The 14,272-nt window shown below is 41.8% G+C and overlaps 1 protein-coding gene and 1 long non-coding RNA gene across 2 annotated transcripts in view; one reads left to right on the forward strand and one right to left on the reverse strand.

Moving 5' to 3' along the window:
* Positions 1 to 14,272, forward strand: part of LOC138497228 (uncharacterized) — a 140,388-nt gene that overhangs the window by 110,820 nt on the left and 15,296 nt on the right. The gene's annotated exons all lie outside the window — the stretch shown is intronic.
* FRRS1L (ferric chelate reductase 1 like) overlaps positions 1,005 to 14,272 on the reverse strand; it is a 79,856-nt gene continuing 66,588 nt past the window's right edge. Inside the window, exon 5 of the mRNA XM_069620554.1 lies at positions 1,005 to 7,828. Coding sequence (XP_069476655.1) covers positions 7,656 to 7,828 — 173 coding nt within the window. The 3' untranslated portion in view covers positions 1,005 to 7,655. The remainder of the gene's footprint in view (positions 7,829 to 14,272) is intronic.

Below are 14,272 nucleotides of genomic sequence, written 5' to 3' on the forward strand. Positions count from 1 at the left end.
GGGAATAAGAAATCATTCTTTCGTCTAGGATCTCTTCTTAGTTATTTCCCACATTTACAATGCCTCTCATTGGCCACTCCTTGGACGCTCCCATTTTGCCTATGGAAATATGGGTTATTTGACTGTTCGTCACCTTTACTCAACCATCTTTTTGCCCTCTGTCATATAATGTGCGTATAACGGCAGACATTTACACCATTGAGACACAGAGGTAAGCAGGTGCATCTCGATCTTCAGAATCGGGATCAAGTTGACCATGTGTGTGAGTTGTACTTTTTATCAGGTGCAAGTCCATTGTGGAGCAGAGTATCCCTTTGAAGAATGCACATTTCTAAGGTGTATTTTCCAGTTCATTGACTTACCGTTTTAGCAAAGAGGTTAATAAAATCCTGTTTGTGGGGAATTGCCACCATGAAACGGCTATCCACAAGCGCCAATGATATTTGGAAATATTTACTCTTGAAAGGTTTCATAAGTATCAATCTGGTCATCATTCGTAACAACATCACTCACTAAATCAGCGCAACAGAGATCATCTGGGACCACACAAGCATTTGGGAACCAAGCAATGCAATGGATCCATAAATGCTGTGAGGAAAACTGGGAATGCAACGCTAGAAATTTGATTTGGCCATATTTTCTTGTAGAAGGTGTGGCATCATCTTCTGCAGACGGATAGCTCTGAGAAGCTCGGAAATCAATATCTGAAGTCACTCCACAGTAGAATACCTGAAGTGGAATCCAGAATGGTTTGCTGTATTGAAGAGATATTACACCCCCTCACTCCTCCCGGGAGAGGAACATCTCTAAATCACTGCATAGTTCTAGTGATCATGGAAAAGCACATCCAGAGATATTGCATCCAAGTTCCTGGAGCCCCTTGGTGTGCTGGGGTGGCACTCCAGCCTAAGATTCACCAAACTGTTTCTTAGTTACTGCCCACATGTTTGGTACTAAAGTACAGAAACATATTCAATTGCTTCGTATAACAAGGACAAGGGATCTTTACTATTGTAGCAAAAACATTTTAATTTAAGACACTTTACAATGTTTTGTGACATTATAAAACTTTCAATGGTAATTAGAATGCACCATAAAATGGTATTACCGGATATGCAGTATCAATAACACTCTGAGACCTTCTGTGGACGATTGTGATTTCCCTACCGCACTTATTGTTGGTTCAGTAGTGTTTAAATGCCATTACAGGAAGTTCAGATAGATGTAATTAAAAATCATAGCAGGTAATTATGTATGCATTGCAGATTTATCTGATGGGAGGCACATGGAATGAGAAACCACAATAGGTGTTCAAACTTTACTATGATTTGGCATATCAAGAGGCGAACAGATGGGATTCACATGTCAGAGACATGCACAGTATTTCAATCTTTTACTGGGTGTATTGTCAGACAGACAGTTACTTTCAACCACATTTGTCATGGGTACGCAATGGTGAAGAGAGCCCAACTCAATATACATTGGGCCCTTGACCCAAATATAAAAAGCCGACAACGTCTGCACCTCTGGAAGACATCACATACTTATAATACTTTCAATGAACAAGACAGTTCCTTTTCAGTGTGACTTTCAGCTGTACATCAGGACCTTAAAATATCTTTATTAGACTATGAAATATAATGAGTACTGAAGTACCTCTTAAAACATCTTGCACATGGTCCAATTAATACAGGATATGGCATCATGTCTGCTTCCTGGGTCATGGTACAGGGAACACAATTCTTTAACCTTATGCTGTTTCACATCCATATAGCACCAAATTAACACTGTTACGGCCTCGAAGTGCTGTGGGTTGTCCAGGAATTCGGTAGACTATAGTCGGAACATGATATAAGTCTGTTCATTACATTGCAGGAAAATAAGAATTGCTTTGTCAAAGATGACTAGTAATGTAAGACTGCCTTTAACAGGTGTTATGTGTTGGGTGGGTAGTATTGTGTGTTTAACTATGCCAGTGAATTAGTGATTGCTGGCATGAGAAACAAATTTAGATTGTGCTAACTTTGAAGGGCCTTTGCTAAATACCGTTCCGAGATTGACTTTAAAATGTGCATGATCAAACACTGACAAGACATGCTGGGTTTATAGTGATTTTTTCGAATGACATTTTTTTTAATGTCTTTATGTCAAACATTTCGCCTAAAAAAAAGTATTTCGAATGTCCTTTTTTTTTTTTTTTTTTTTTTTTTTTAATGGGTGGGTTCTCCCCAACCGCCTTTTTTTTTTTAAAATCCTTTTTTTTAACTTACGAAACAAACAAAAAAACTATAAACTAAAAAAAAAGACTTTCGAAAAAATAAATTCGGCAAAATGTTTTCGACATAATTGTATTTCGAATTTCTTTTTTCTAAAAAATGACTGGATACAGATATTAAATATGTGCTGGGAACTTGGAAAATGTTATGGAATGCCCCACTCTTGGCTATAGTGAAAATAATGCAGGAAACATGTGCCTTCTCCATTGACTCTAGGAATCATGGGATGCGTTGTGTTATCATATCTTTGCAAAAAATCACAGATCGGAAAGTCAGAAGAATCTCTAAAACATATGTTTTCTCACTAGTTTTACCAATATATGGCCAACAAATGTTTGTTTAATTATTAATGTGAGCTTGTCTTAAATATTTAATTTTCAGCTTATACAGTTATATCATAATGTGTGTGTACTTCTCAAGCTTTGCACCCTTATGCACTCAGAAACAGTGTGTAGGGAGATCACCAGATGTTTTGGACCACAACTGCCATGATCATTCACTAATGACTATGCTGGCTACGGATCATGGAAGATGAAGTCCAAAACATCTGGAGTGCCAGATAATGAGTAACCCTGGTTCTCTGATCCTAACACCAAAGCATGAGGGTATGCCATCTGCTAAATTGATATGGTAACCAAAGTAGCACCATATGGTGCATAAACACATAACTTTTAATAGTGAATTAAAGCAACCATTGTTGACTGCATCACTACACAGGAGATTATGTATCTTTGCCTATCACTGTAAGTAGGAACACTGTTCATTCATCAGGCTTAAATAAGGTCTAAAAGAATAGAGAGCCACCAGTAGCCATGAATGTGCAAAGGAGACCTTTGAAGGTTCTCATTGTTAAACAAATGATTCTTTTCTTCAAATGTTCTCCATTCACATCACTGGATACAGGATGTCTTTAAATAGGAGATCCTATATCAGGACGGTATTCTACAGAACAGATCAATTCACAATCTCAGTTTTTGGCCGGCCGATTGTGACCATGTGCTGATTGAAAAGTATGAAAGAGAAGTTGCACTTTCAGTGACTACCAGTTTTGCCTATGAGTCATGGATTCAGTTAAGGTTTCAGGGCCGTATTATAGAAAACATAGGATCCACCTAGAGGGTTTGTAATGTATAGGTTGGGTGGAATTACAAACGGTACTCCCACTGAGCTAGGACAAGCTTTAAAACAGGGCAAGCACCCTGTTTCCGGTTTATATGCCTGACAGGTCATTCCTGAGCAGCATTCCCAAGTGGAAATGTTCTGAAAAAATATGGATCCCACCTCTGGAACGGGTCTTTTTGGGACCATTTCGATATGCACAATTGATGAAGAAATTGGATTGGGCTGCATTCTCACAAGGCATATCAACAACAGAATCCAACATTGCCTATGTGCCATCTACAAGGTGTGATGGTTGCCTGGTGGTAGCTCCCCCTCCTAGTCCTATGCTGTAGGGATTCGTTTTTTTTTTTTTTTGCATGGCTGTCTAGATCTTGTTGATTTTCCCAAATGTATATGCTTCCCGATCAGCCCATTTTCTTCCTTACTCATTTCTTTAATGGAGACATACCCATAAAATCACCATTTTCTAATATCAATGTATTTTCATAGAATGAGACAAAGTGGAGTGTGATAAGGGTTTTCCTCGGGAGAAGTGGTTCAAATAGACGCTTAATCTCTTATGGATCTCCAAGCATGAATCTGGTTTGTTGCAGCGATTGCAAGATCAAGGTTTAGCGTGGCAGGTCCTTCCCTACTGGAAAACCCTTCATGATGGAACAGTACAAGACAAGCTGCCGTGGAGAAAGTCCTTATTCTTAACCCCAGTCTGCATTCTTAGTGAAGAAAATTATAAGAAAGGCAGTTGCACATGGTAATGACTACATACGCCTTGCATCCACAATAACTAGTTCCAGGCTCTGTACTCTTTGAGACCTGATAAGTTCCTGCAGGCATCCATTGTATGTGCTTGGCTATGGAGCAAATGGGGTGAGTTTACCCTCCATGGATTATGACTGTACACCTTCCACTTAAACCCTACAAATACTTTCCTGTCCACCAGTTTTACACAGATGAGCATGGGGAAAGTTGTTAGTATGCAGGTTACAGAGGAGACATTTTTGCAGAATAAGATAATGTAATCCACCCCCATGCCATCGCTTTGGATAAAACATTATTTTGATTGTGCAAAATCCTAAGGATTTCTTATCCGTAACCTCTTGAAATCATAATATGTTCAGCGTAATTTTCTTTGCAAGGCTACTTGTATGAAGATGCAAATAGATGAGCACGGGGAAGTAAAGTGTGCCCCATTTCAGCTAAATTCACAAATTATTTTATTAGGGTGAGCCATGTAAAGAAGTCCCAATTGATGTCAGGAGCAAAGTGGAAAGTGCAACCCTAAAAACCCTTTGAGAAAAGAACATGGGCATTGCATTTACCACGCAACTGAATGAGGGCCCCGTCAATCACCACACGCTTTCCAGATGTTACACATGTTACATCAGAATGTGATTGAAAGTAAATAACAAATAACAAGTACAGGCAACATGTACAAATAAGTTGTACAGTTGTGAGGAATCTGAGGGCATCCTCATTCTTTCCCCAACATATCCTCCTCCGAGGTGGCCAGGGAAAGGCCGTCGCTTTGGGACCCTGAGGAGGGATATATGAGGGAGGATCACCTGTTTGGAGGAGTCTTCGGGAGTGAGGATGAGGCACCCTTGGGTGAGACACGGTATACCCCATATCTGTTTTATAAGGAGTCAAACATCCCCAAGCCTTTATAGGGTATTATCAATCTCTTCCCGAATATTCCTTAAAATACTCTCCCAATATACACCAGTCAGGTGCTGAGATGAGGAAGAGACAACCCAGTGTCATACGTCCTCTCTTATTAATTCAGACATACACCAACACCACTCTGGTACCGGGATGAGGACGAGGGATGCCAGGTACCATGACCGTAATTTGGTAAAGGAACATTGCCTGCACCTGAGGCCTGGAGGGCGGTTTAACTAGTCCGGTCAGGTGAGGCTAATGAGATGCCTGTGGAACGCTTGTAGGAGAAGTCGGAGGTGAGACCAGGGAGTTGTGTCCCCGAAGCAGGAGCTCCAGCGTCATTGCAGCGAAGCGGGAAAGATCCCCGGTGGCACAGCTGGTGTGCAGACCTCCAGGAGTCAGAGGGACTCCTTCTCTATGCAACTGAGGCAGCGGAGATCCTGGAACAGAGGTGTGCCGAGCCGGGAGCAGCTACAGCCACAGAGAGCTAGCCGACGCAGAGAGCAGCACCCAGAGACAGTGTACCTGGTGAGTCAAAGAAGCTTCAACTACTCTGGGATGCTGTGGGGTGTCCCGCATGGTTTGTGCAGGTTGTATCGCTCGTGAGTGCGCGAGGGACCTTTAGGTAACATGAATGCCGATCCAGTTTAAAATAAAGACTTTTGACAGTACAATAACCGGAAGGCTGAGAAATTTGATAAAAGGATTTGTGAATACCGAACTGTGAATAAGATGAAATTGATGAGGACAAGAAAGGGCCGGGGAAACTGAAGGCTTTGAAAAGTGTGAAAACGCTCGTGGCAGGGTGCAAATTCCGAGCTGAAGAATAAACTGAGAATTGGATGGTGATTTATGCATTGTGCTTGAATGTAATGAAATGAATACTTATGTTTTGCATACCGAACCGAAAGAAAGCAAGTGTGATTGAATTACCATTTGAAATGAAAGCAGTTGCTGATATTTCCTGATACAAAGGAACTGTGAATTGGGTAAACTGAAGAAAACAAGTGTTGGCAAGTGTTAAAAGAATTCAAGGAACTGTGAATTGTGTAAACTGAAATAATAAGCTGTGGCAAACACTTTGAGAATATTTGAAAGTATTGAGAAAGCTCCAAGAGGATAAACCCAATACCACTGTGAAGCTGAAACAGTGGAAGTGTAACTGTGAAGAAGAAGCAAGTAAGGTGTGTAGGTTGTGTCACCTGCGATGGGTGGACCGCATGGTCTCACACCAAATACGCCTAGACCGAATACACCCACCTGAAGGAAAAACCACTTAACTCACCCATACGCTTGTAATTGACTGTCAAGAAGAACGTGGGTGATCTGATATTATTGAACTGAACTTTTGTGATATTGGTGATATTGATGAAAGGCAACTCTTTCAGAAAAGCTCAGAAGCATCCCAAGGAATTGTGTTGTTTTTGGAACATTGAGAGACTTGAAAGCTTGGGGAAGGGAACCCCTCATTTTGGAAGAATCTCTGCACTTTAATTTGAACAATTCTCTTTTTGATGCTGACATCCCGACACATTATATTCAAGTAGTTGTGAGGGCAAGTATAGGTTTAGGACACAGACATTTGCTTTGGACTTCCTGATATAGACTACCATTAATTTATTAGGTAGGGAAATCCCACCTTAGCATAGGGCAAGTTAGGCCTTTTTCCTACCTTCTTTTTACTTTACTACAAGTTTGTGACCCAATCCTACTCAGTTGTCTGTGTCTACTTCCTGAGGCCTTCACACAGTATAGTGTTGTGCAAAATGTATGTTTGTCTCTTGAAGGTTCATCATCAGCAAAGTTATATGAAGATATGTCATGAAAGTAGAGACAGATGGAGCTTTCAAAGATTAACATGAGTACGATAACCACTGATTTCAAACGAATGGGACCCACTAATGCTTTTGTAAATCTTTGCCTACTGCATGGTAATGCTCTCTAAGAAGGCCCACATTTCTGATCACAAGGTGTGGAATGAGTTGCGCAAAGGGCAAAGCAACAGAATGGGCCTAAAGTGGTGCTCACGCCCCATGGCTTGCTGGGATCTGTGTATGGGGGAAACTGTTCTAAAAGGAAAGATGCCGCCCTCCTGTCCTCTTCCTGTACAAGCACTACTTCCAACAAATATGTGCAATACTATCTTCATAATGACACAGGCTCATTTCAGAAGAGCAGGATTATGTGCAAAGCATAAGGGTTCTGTGCAAATCACTGTTAATGATTAAATAAAGAACATTTTGTCAATTCACAGGCAGATGCTTGTAGAAGAGCCCAGCTAAATTACTGAACAGATTACTTTTAATCCTTGTGAAAAAGTGCTTATTTTTGAATGTCCCAAAAATAAAAATTGCTATAATTCAATAGCACACCGTAGCAATTACCTATGCACTCATTATCTTAAGTCATTTTTTAGCAAGCCTTTACTGATGGAACAAGGTCATTCTGCAACTCTAACACTACAATGTATAATGCAACAGTTGAGATAGAAACTGCTAGACAACAAGGTGACACAAATTCCAGTTGAAAAGGCGTTCCCTTCTGAGTAACATCCTAGGAACAATTGTCAGTCGTTTCCAGTCAATCTGCAGCCAGGATTTAAGGGGTTCCCATCAAGAGGTAGAACGTCAGAGCAACAATGAGAAGTAAGCAGAAAGGAGAAGAGAAGGTTTGGTAGGCAGCGGACGGCATAAAAATGTCTTCATACTTGTAAATGCTGACCACACGCTCCGATACTGGCGGCGAGTCAATATCATGTCGAGTAATTGAACCTTCAACAGAGAAGAAAGAGAAAAGGGACATACATGAGAGCCTGGTCATTTCACCAAGATAAGACGTTAGGCACTCCGAGAACAATCAATGTCATTTTTAATCATTTGCTCTTCTTCTGAATTTTTTTTTACTCTGCCAGAGCCAAGTCCCTCACTATTGCCCGCATTAAATGAATGGCGAGTGCTTTTGAGGGAACGCTGAAATGAAAACATTAATTTGGCAATACAAAGGCAAAAACAACTGGAGGGCTTAAACAATTCACCTTGTCTGAGAGCATGCAGTACTCGTCGGCGACATTTACATCGGCTGACACGCAATGTACCATACATATGAAACCTTCAGTCTTGGCCAGTTGCCTCCCACACATTTCATTATTTTTCCCAATATGCCTAACGGCAAACTAAATGCACCTCTCCTACTCCATCAGCGGTCTGGTGCTAGACACACATCGCATTGCACTTGTGCAAGTCATCAACAATATGGAACAGTTCACAATATTATTCTGCATCGTGCATACTCAATGCCATCCCCTAGATAGAGCTCACAGTATAGGGATGTTCAGTGCGGTATTTATACACGCTTTTATACATTTTGTGGTGTTTAGTTAAAGAAAATTCCGGAAAAAACAATGCATTTTTGGCTAACAAAAAATGCGTACAAATCCATTGATATACAGTGCCAGAGACCAGTTTCTTAAACAATGGGCGAGTGGATGTGGATGTAAAACCAGTTGATGCAGGGGAGAAAGAAACATGAACCAGGGACGAAGCCAGTACAACATGATATAGGAACTGGATAGTGGAGAATGTGTTAAGTTTCAAGATGAAAGTGTGAGGGGTAAGTGTTGTGGGGTGGTCGTAAAAAGGTAACGGGAGAGGAGAATGCTATACAAGTGGTTTTTCAGAATGGATAATGGAGCTAAAGCAGGAGTAGTGCGGTGAGGAAGACCATTCCAGAATAAGGGAGCGAGGAGAGGAAGATGGTGGAAACGAGAGGGAGCGCAAGGGGCACAAGAAGTGGCAAGGAGGTGAGCCGAGGATGATCATGGGGAGCAAAGGGGGAGATGGGCCGATAGATATGGTGGGGCAAGTCCATGTATAGTTTTGAAGATGAGAATGAGTTTATACCTTGCCCTCTGTCTCCAGGGGCAACGTGCTGGTCTTGGAAACAAGAACACGCAGAGCAACGGAGGTTCGAATCCTGGTCCACGTTTAGAAACAAAACTCGGGTATTAAGCGTGCTATAAAAAACAAATAAAATGAGTAAATAAATAGATAACCAGCTTACCTGACAGCGGGCTGGGGAAGTGGAGGTGATGCAGGGAAGGTTGAAGAGTGTACGGACAGCAAAGTTGAGGTCTTTGTCGAGAGGTAAAAAAGCATATTTGGGAAGGCCATAGAGTAGACTGGGACAGTAGTCAGATCAAGAGAGTAGCAAAGAGGAGATAATGTGCTCAGCAGTGTTTAAGGGAAGAAGATGTCTTATTGTTCTGATATTGAATTGATTAAGTCTGGCCGCAGTGGCAGATTTGGAGAGGAAGAGTGATAGTTGTCACATGGGTTGAAGATGACACCAAGGTTGCAAGGAGAAGCAGAGTAGGTTTGGTATTTAGGAGAGAAGAATAGAAATGGGGTAGATGAAGAGATGGCTTGTTTAGATTGGAAGCAGAGAACTTTAGTCTTTTGAGCAGGAACGAGACAGATTCCATCCAGTATTGGTTGGTGGAGCAACAGTTAGAAACGTTTGGCCATAGCTTGTCAGATAAGGAAGGAAAGGAGAAGAATATCTGAGTGTCATCAGTGAAGAGTTGATAGGAGAAGCCATCGGAGGAGATAAAGGTGCCAAGAGCAGAGGTATAGATAGTGTAGCGAAGTGGACCCAGGGCTGACCCATGGGGAACACCAAAAGCAAGGGTGGTGAGTGCGGAGGTAAGGCTTTTCCAGGACAAAGTGAAGTATTTTGGGGCGAGATATGACGCAAACTAAGCGGTGGCCTTGTCCCTGATGCCTAAGATAGTGTTGAGAGAAGGTCAGAATTGTTGATGGTATCAAAGGCAGCAGAGAGGTTGAGAAAATAAGAATAGATGAATGCTTAGTAGGACGAGCAGAAGAGATGTATCTGCTGACATTGAGGATTTATGTGTCAAGGAACTCAGTAAGTTGGTTGAAAACGACACGCTCTGGAATTTTGGAATAGTGAGGTAGAAGAGAGACGATATGAAATTGGCAGGACAGTTAGGATTCAGGACAGGTTTCTTAATGCTATGGATGATGGTAGCCAAGTTGTACGATGAAAAGTGGCACTGTAAAGAGAGGAGATAAAGAGGGAAGCAAGATATGGAGCAACTCTGGGAGCTATGAGTTTCACTATGTGTGGGCATAGAGGGTCGATGGGGGCACATGAAGGGTTAGCGCTGAGGAAAAGGCTAAGAATCTCATCAAGGTTAGTGGGGGCAAAGGAAGACATTGTTGCAGGAGAGGAGGGTAGAGAAGGTGGAGGAAAGTGAGCAGTGGGGTCTTTGCGAGGGTATTTTGAAGTTGCTAGTCGCAGACCCTGTCAAAATCTCTCCCAGCACTTAAATCTCAACCGTTCTGATAGACTACTGCTCTTTGACTTTGGCATCTGCCCCAACTGTCTCGCCTGCACAGGAGCCGTTACAAGGGGGAGGGGTGGTGCAGATTTGACAAAATGCCCCAGGCCTTGCAGTGCCTTCCCCTCGCTTGAATGCACCATAAGTGTTATTACTCGCTATAATGGCCTACATTGAATGAAGGACAGTCTAGCCACGTAATAACATCATGTTTGTTTTACACTTGATGTAACAGTAACTGTGCATCAAGGGTAAAACCAACATAAGTGTTATGTGGCTAGACTGGCCTTCATTGAATGTATTAGTATGTTGTCACATCTGAAAAGGGCTCTGTTATGCATCTGTACTGTTGTATACCTCTGTAAAGCGCTCTGTTGCTTTTCGAAGTTAGGTCCGCACTCAATAAATACTATAATAATGATAAGAATAATAATCTTACATTTATGAGTAGCTATAATGCACAGTGATAGGCAGTACTTCCACAAGGTTCTCCAGGCCATGGTCCTCTAAATCTGTCATCTTCAACAGCCTCTCCGTGTCCATGTTTGACTTTGACAGCCAACTGATAGCGCCACTGCCCATCCAGATTTCCAGAGGCTCTCTCCAATATTGAAATCGCCCCACTCCCACACTCGATATTTCTTTTTAGATAATGATATAGTGTGGGTATGTTTAAACAAAAGTAAAAACAAAAGAGGTGATAGCTGGAAGGTGTAGAATTATCTTAACTTCTGGCATTGCTCTGGGCAACCCTCCAGACCATCGTTCTTCGCCTGCCAAGTCATTACAAAAGGGGAAAGACCATTTGCAAATTTAAGATTAATTCTAAACCTTCTATCCATCACCTGTTTTTTGTTGCTATATTTTACACATGACTGGCCCCTCCACTTCCTGAATGTCTCAATGAGGCACCAGCTTTTGGAACTACTGTACAACCGTATAATAGACCTGATTCAGTCATCGTTTAACCCACAGGTCCCACATTCCTGTATGAATGCGGTAGCCCAGTGGGTTGATGAGGCTGCTGGAGAGATGCATGTTTAAACTTTCAGGTCACAAGTTCAAATCTTAGTTGACATGACTCATGCTGCCTACGCACAACAACAGCGCTGCAAGACGCTGGTGACATCACTACTTCTGAAAGAATAAAATGCTGCTAGGTCTCCATAAAAGAATGGATGGATAGTAGCTCCTTAAAGAGAAATTCTGCTGGTAAATGAAACATTGAACACTTGGACCCCCTCTGCTGTCCAACCTCTTTTGGTCCATGCCCTGATCCTAAACCCTCCGTTAAGAGCGCAGGCATCTTGACCACCAGCTTACTTTCAAAACCCAAATCTTCTCTGTGACTACAAGTAGCTCAATAATGTTAAGGTAAATCAGCCACATTCACCAGTTCCTTTCCTTTTCTCACCATGTAATGGTCATTCATTTCGCAATTTCCTCCCGCTTAAATTACGGAAAAAGTTACTTCTGAAATATGCAATTACCTGGTATCAGAGAGTACAAAACTCAGCAGGCAGGTTAATAATGCAATTTAGGAAACCTGATCACATTAGCCCAGCACCCCAATCCCTGCAGTGGCTTCCTTTAGAGAAACAGATTAGTTCTAAAAGCTTGTGCATTGTCCATAAAAGCCTCCATCATCCCACTCCCTACCCTGTTAGCACCTACATTCATTTTTTCAAACCCTCAAGATCTCTCTGACATATACTTGTGATAGGAAACCTATTGTTCCAAACTATCGTTAAGAAAGCCAGGGTGGCCGTACATTTCTGATTGAGGCTTCCAGAATCTGGAATTCACTGCTTGGTCCACTCCGTAGAGCATCTGACCTCCTGTCTTTCAGGAAACATCTTAAAACCTTCCTATTTGCGTGTTTTTTCTAGCTGTATCTGAGCTGTGAATAAGCATGCACAGTCGCTTTTTTATTTTCTATAGCGCCAAGACACATTTGGGTAAATCGTTGTGCTTTGCAAAACGCACATAACATAACATAAAACTGAAAATGCTGTCTATCAACCAGAAACTGCACTTTTCAGCAGGACTGCTGGACTGTAATTGGCAACGTGTTTTCGTATAGCACCCATGCAACCCCATGGTAAGTAAAATCACTATATTTAAAAATGCTTTAATACTTTTGATGGAAGTACCAGCACTTATCATTAGGGAGGCATACTTTTAAAAATACAGTGGCCAATTTCTCACCAGGGAATCTGTTGTAGGACAGTTGGGTGGGGTGCAACGTCCTCCCAGAGATGTTCTGCATGGTGTCAAATTCCTCCATCCGCCAACACCCAGAACCATTTCCTCTTTCTTTGCTATTGACAAATGGTGGCTGTTTGGCCAAGTGTACTCCCCGGAATATACGTGAATAGAATCATGGGTGAACATTTCAGCCAATCTGTCTTTGATAGACATTTGACGACAAAATGTCTTGCCAACAATGACTTGCTAATGTGATCCTAATCCATTCACAGCAATGAGTTGTTTTGTGTTTTGTGAGTTATAGGTGTTTTAGGCAGGGACATTTTTCATGGAATCTTCAAACTGTTGGATTGCTCCACCCCGATCACTCTGCGCTGCAGAGTTGGATAGAAGTATTCCGCCCATCTATAAAGGACAGGCATTAGTTCTTAGAAGTAATATTATACTTTAAATGGGACAGTACTGGGCATTGATAAGACAAGAATGGTTGCCCAGCTCTGATCTGCCAAATGGTGGCGCACAAGAGGAAGCTGGTTGTTTTACCCATTCTCTGCATCTGATTCCCCAGGTAACTCTCTGTCCCATAGTAGTCCCATCTGAGGGTGCAGTTCCCCATTACACAAGACATGCCTCATCTCTGCTGCTTCCTGTAATAATGTGTAGAATTTGAAAAAGGAAGCCACATCATTTGCTTGGTAGGCTATTAAGAAATCCAAATATGGTGACTAGATCCCTGCAAGGCTACATACGTCTCTATCTCCTAAACTCCAGCTCAGAACTCACTGCTCGTGGAAATCCAAGGAACATGACATACCTGCTTGCATGGCAGCTGCCACTCCCCATTATTCACCTGGTACACAATAATAATGCCAAACCTTATCTATGCCACGAAAAGTAAGCAAAGACCAAGTGGTAGTAAGGACATCATTTGCAGTGTAGGACCAAGGGTGCACTTGACCATGACTGCCCCACTTTCACATCTTAAATAATGCTTGAACCTGAGGGACTGAGTGACAACATGTCTCCAGATCGAGTGAAATGAAGCCGAATGGAAGCCAGTGGAACTGGCTCGCTAGCCTTGTGCACTGTCCTGCAGGGGAGATGTCAAAACAAGTTTTCTTTCTTTTTTTTGGCCAGGATCCTGCAACTATTTTACAACATGTTAAGTTAAGCCTGTATATGCCATATTAAGTGTGTGCACATGTGAAGCAAAATTATACATTTTAAAAATATCTTTGGCCTAGTGAATTCAACAAAACCGAAAAACTAAAAACTGGAGACAATTCAGGGCCTGATTCTTTAAATAACACAAGGTTGTGCTACTAGACTAAGGAAAACGCGCCAGTGCCTACAAGTAAGTACTGTCTAATAATGTTTTATTTGTTTTCAGCTGTCATGTTTGTGAGCTTACCCTTTTCAGGTGTTAGGGCAACTATGGGAAGATGAGAGGCACTATAAGTGAGCTAAGCAAGAAGGCATCTAGAAATTCGATATCATTTGGGATCAAATGTTGCATAAAAGAGTACTTATTTTAAATATACTGGCTGGACACTTATATAATTGAGGCTTTTTTAAAGGGGAGCTCGTGCAACAATCCAGTACTTTAAAATGTGGCACAATACCCAGAAGCATATTTTTTCCACTC

This window comes from Ambystoma mexicanum, chromosome 5q, assembly GCF_040938575.1.
Source record: "Ambystoma mexicanum isolate Mex_15411 chromosome 5q, UKY_AmexF1_1, whole genome shotgun sequence".
In the NCBI taxonomy this organism is placed as follows: Eukaryota; Metazoa; Chordata; class Amphibia; order Caudata; family Ambystomatidae; genus Ambystoma; species Ambystoma mexicanum.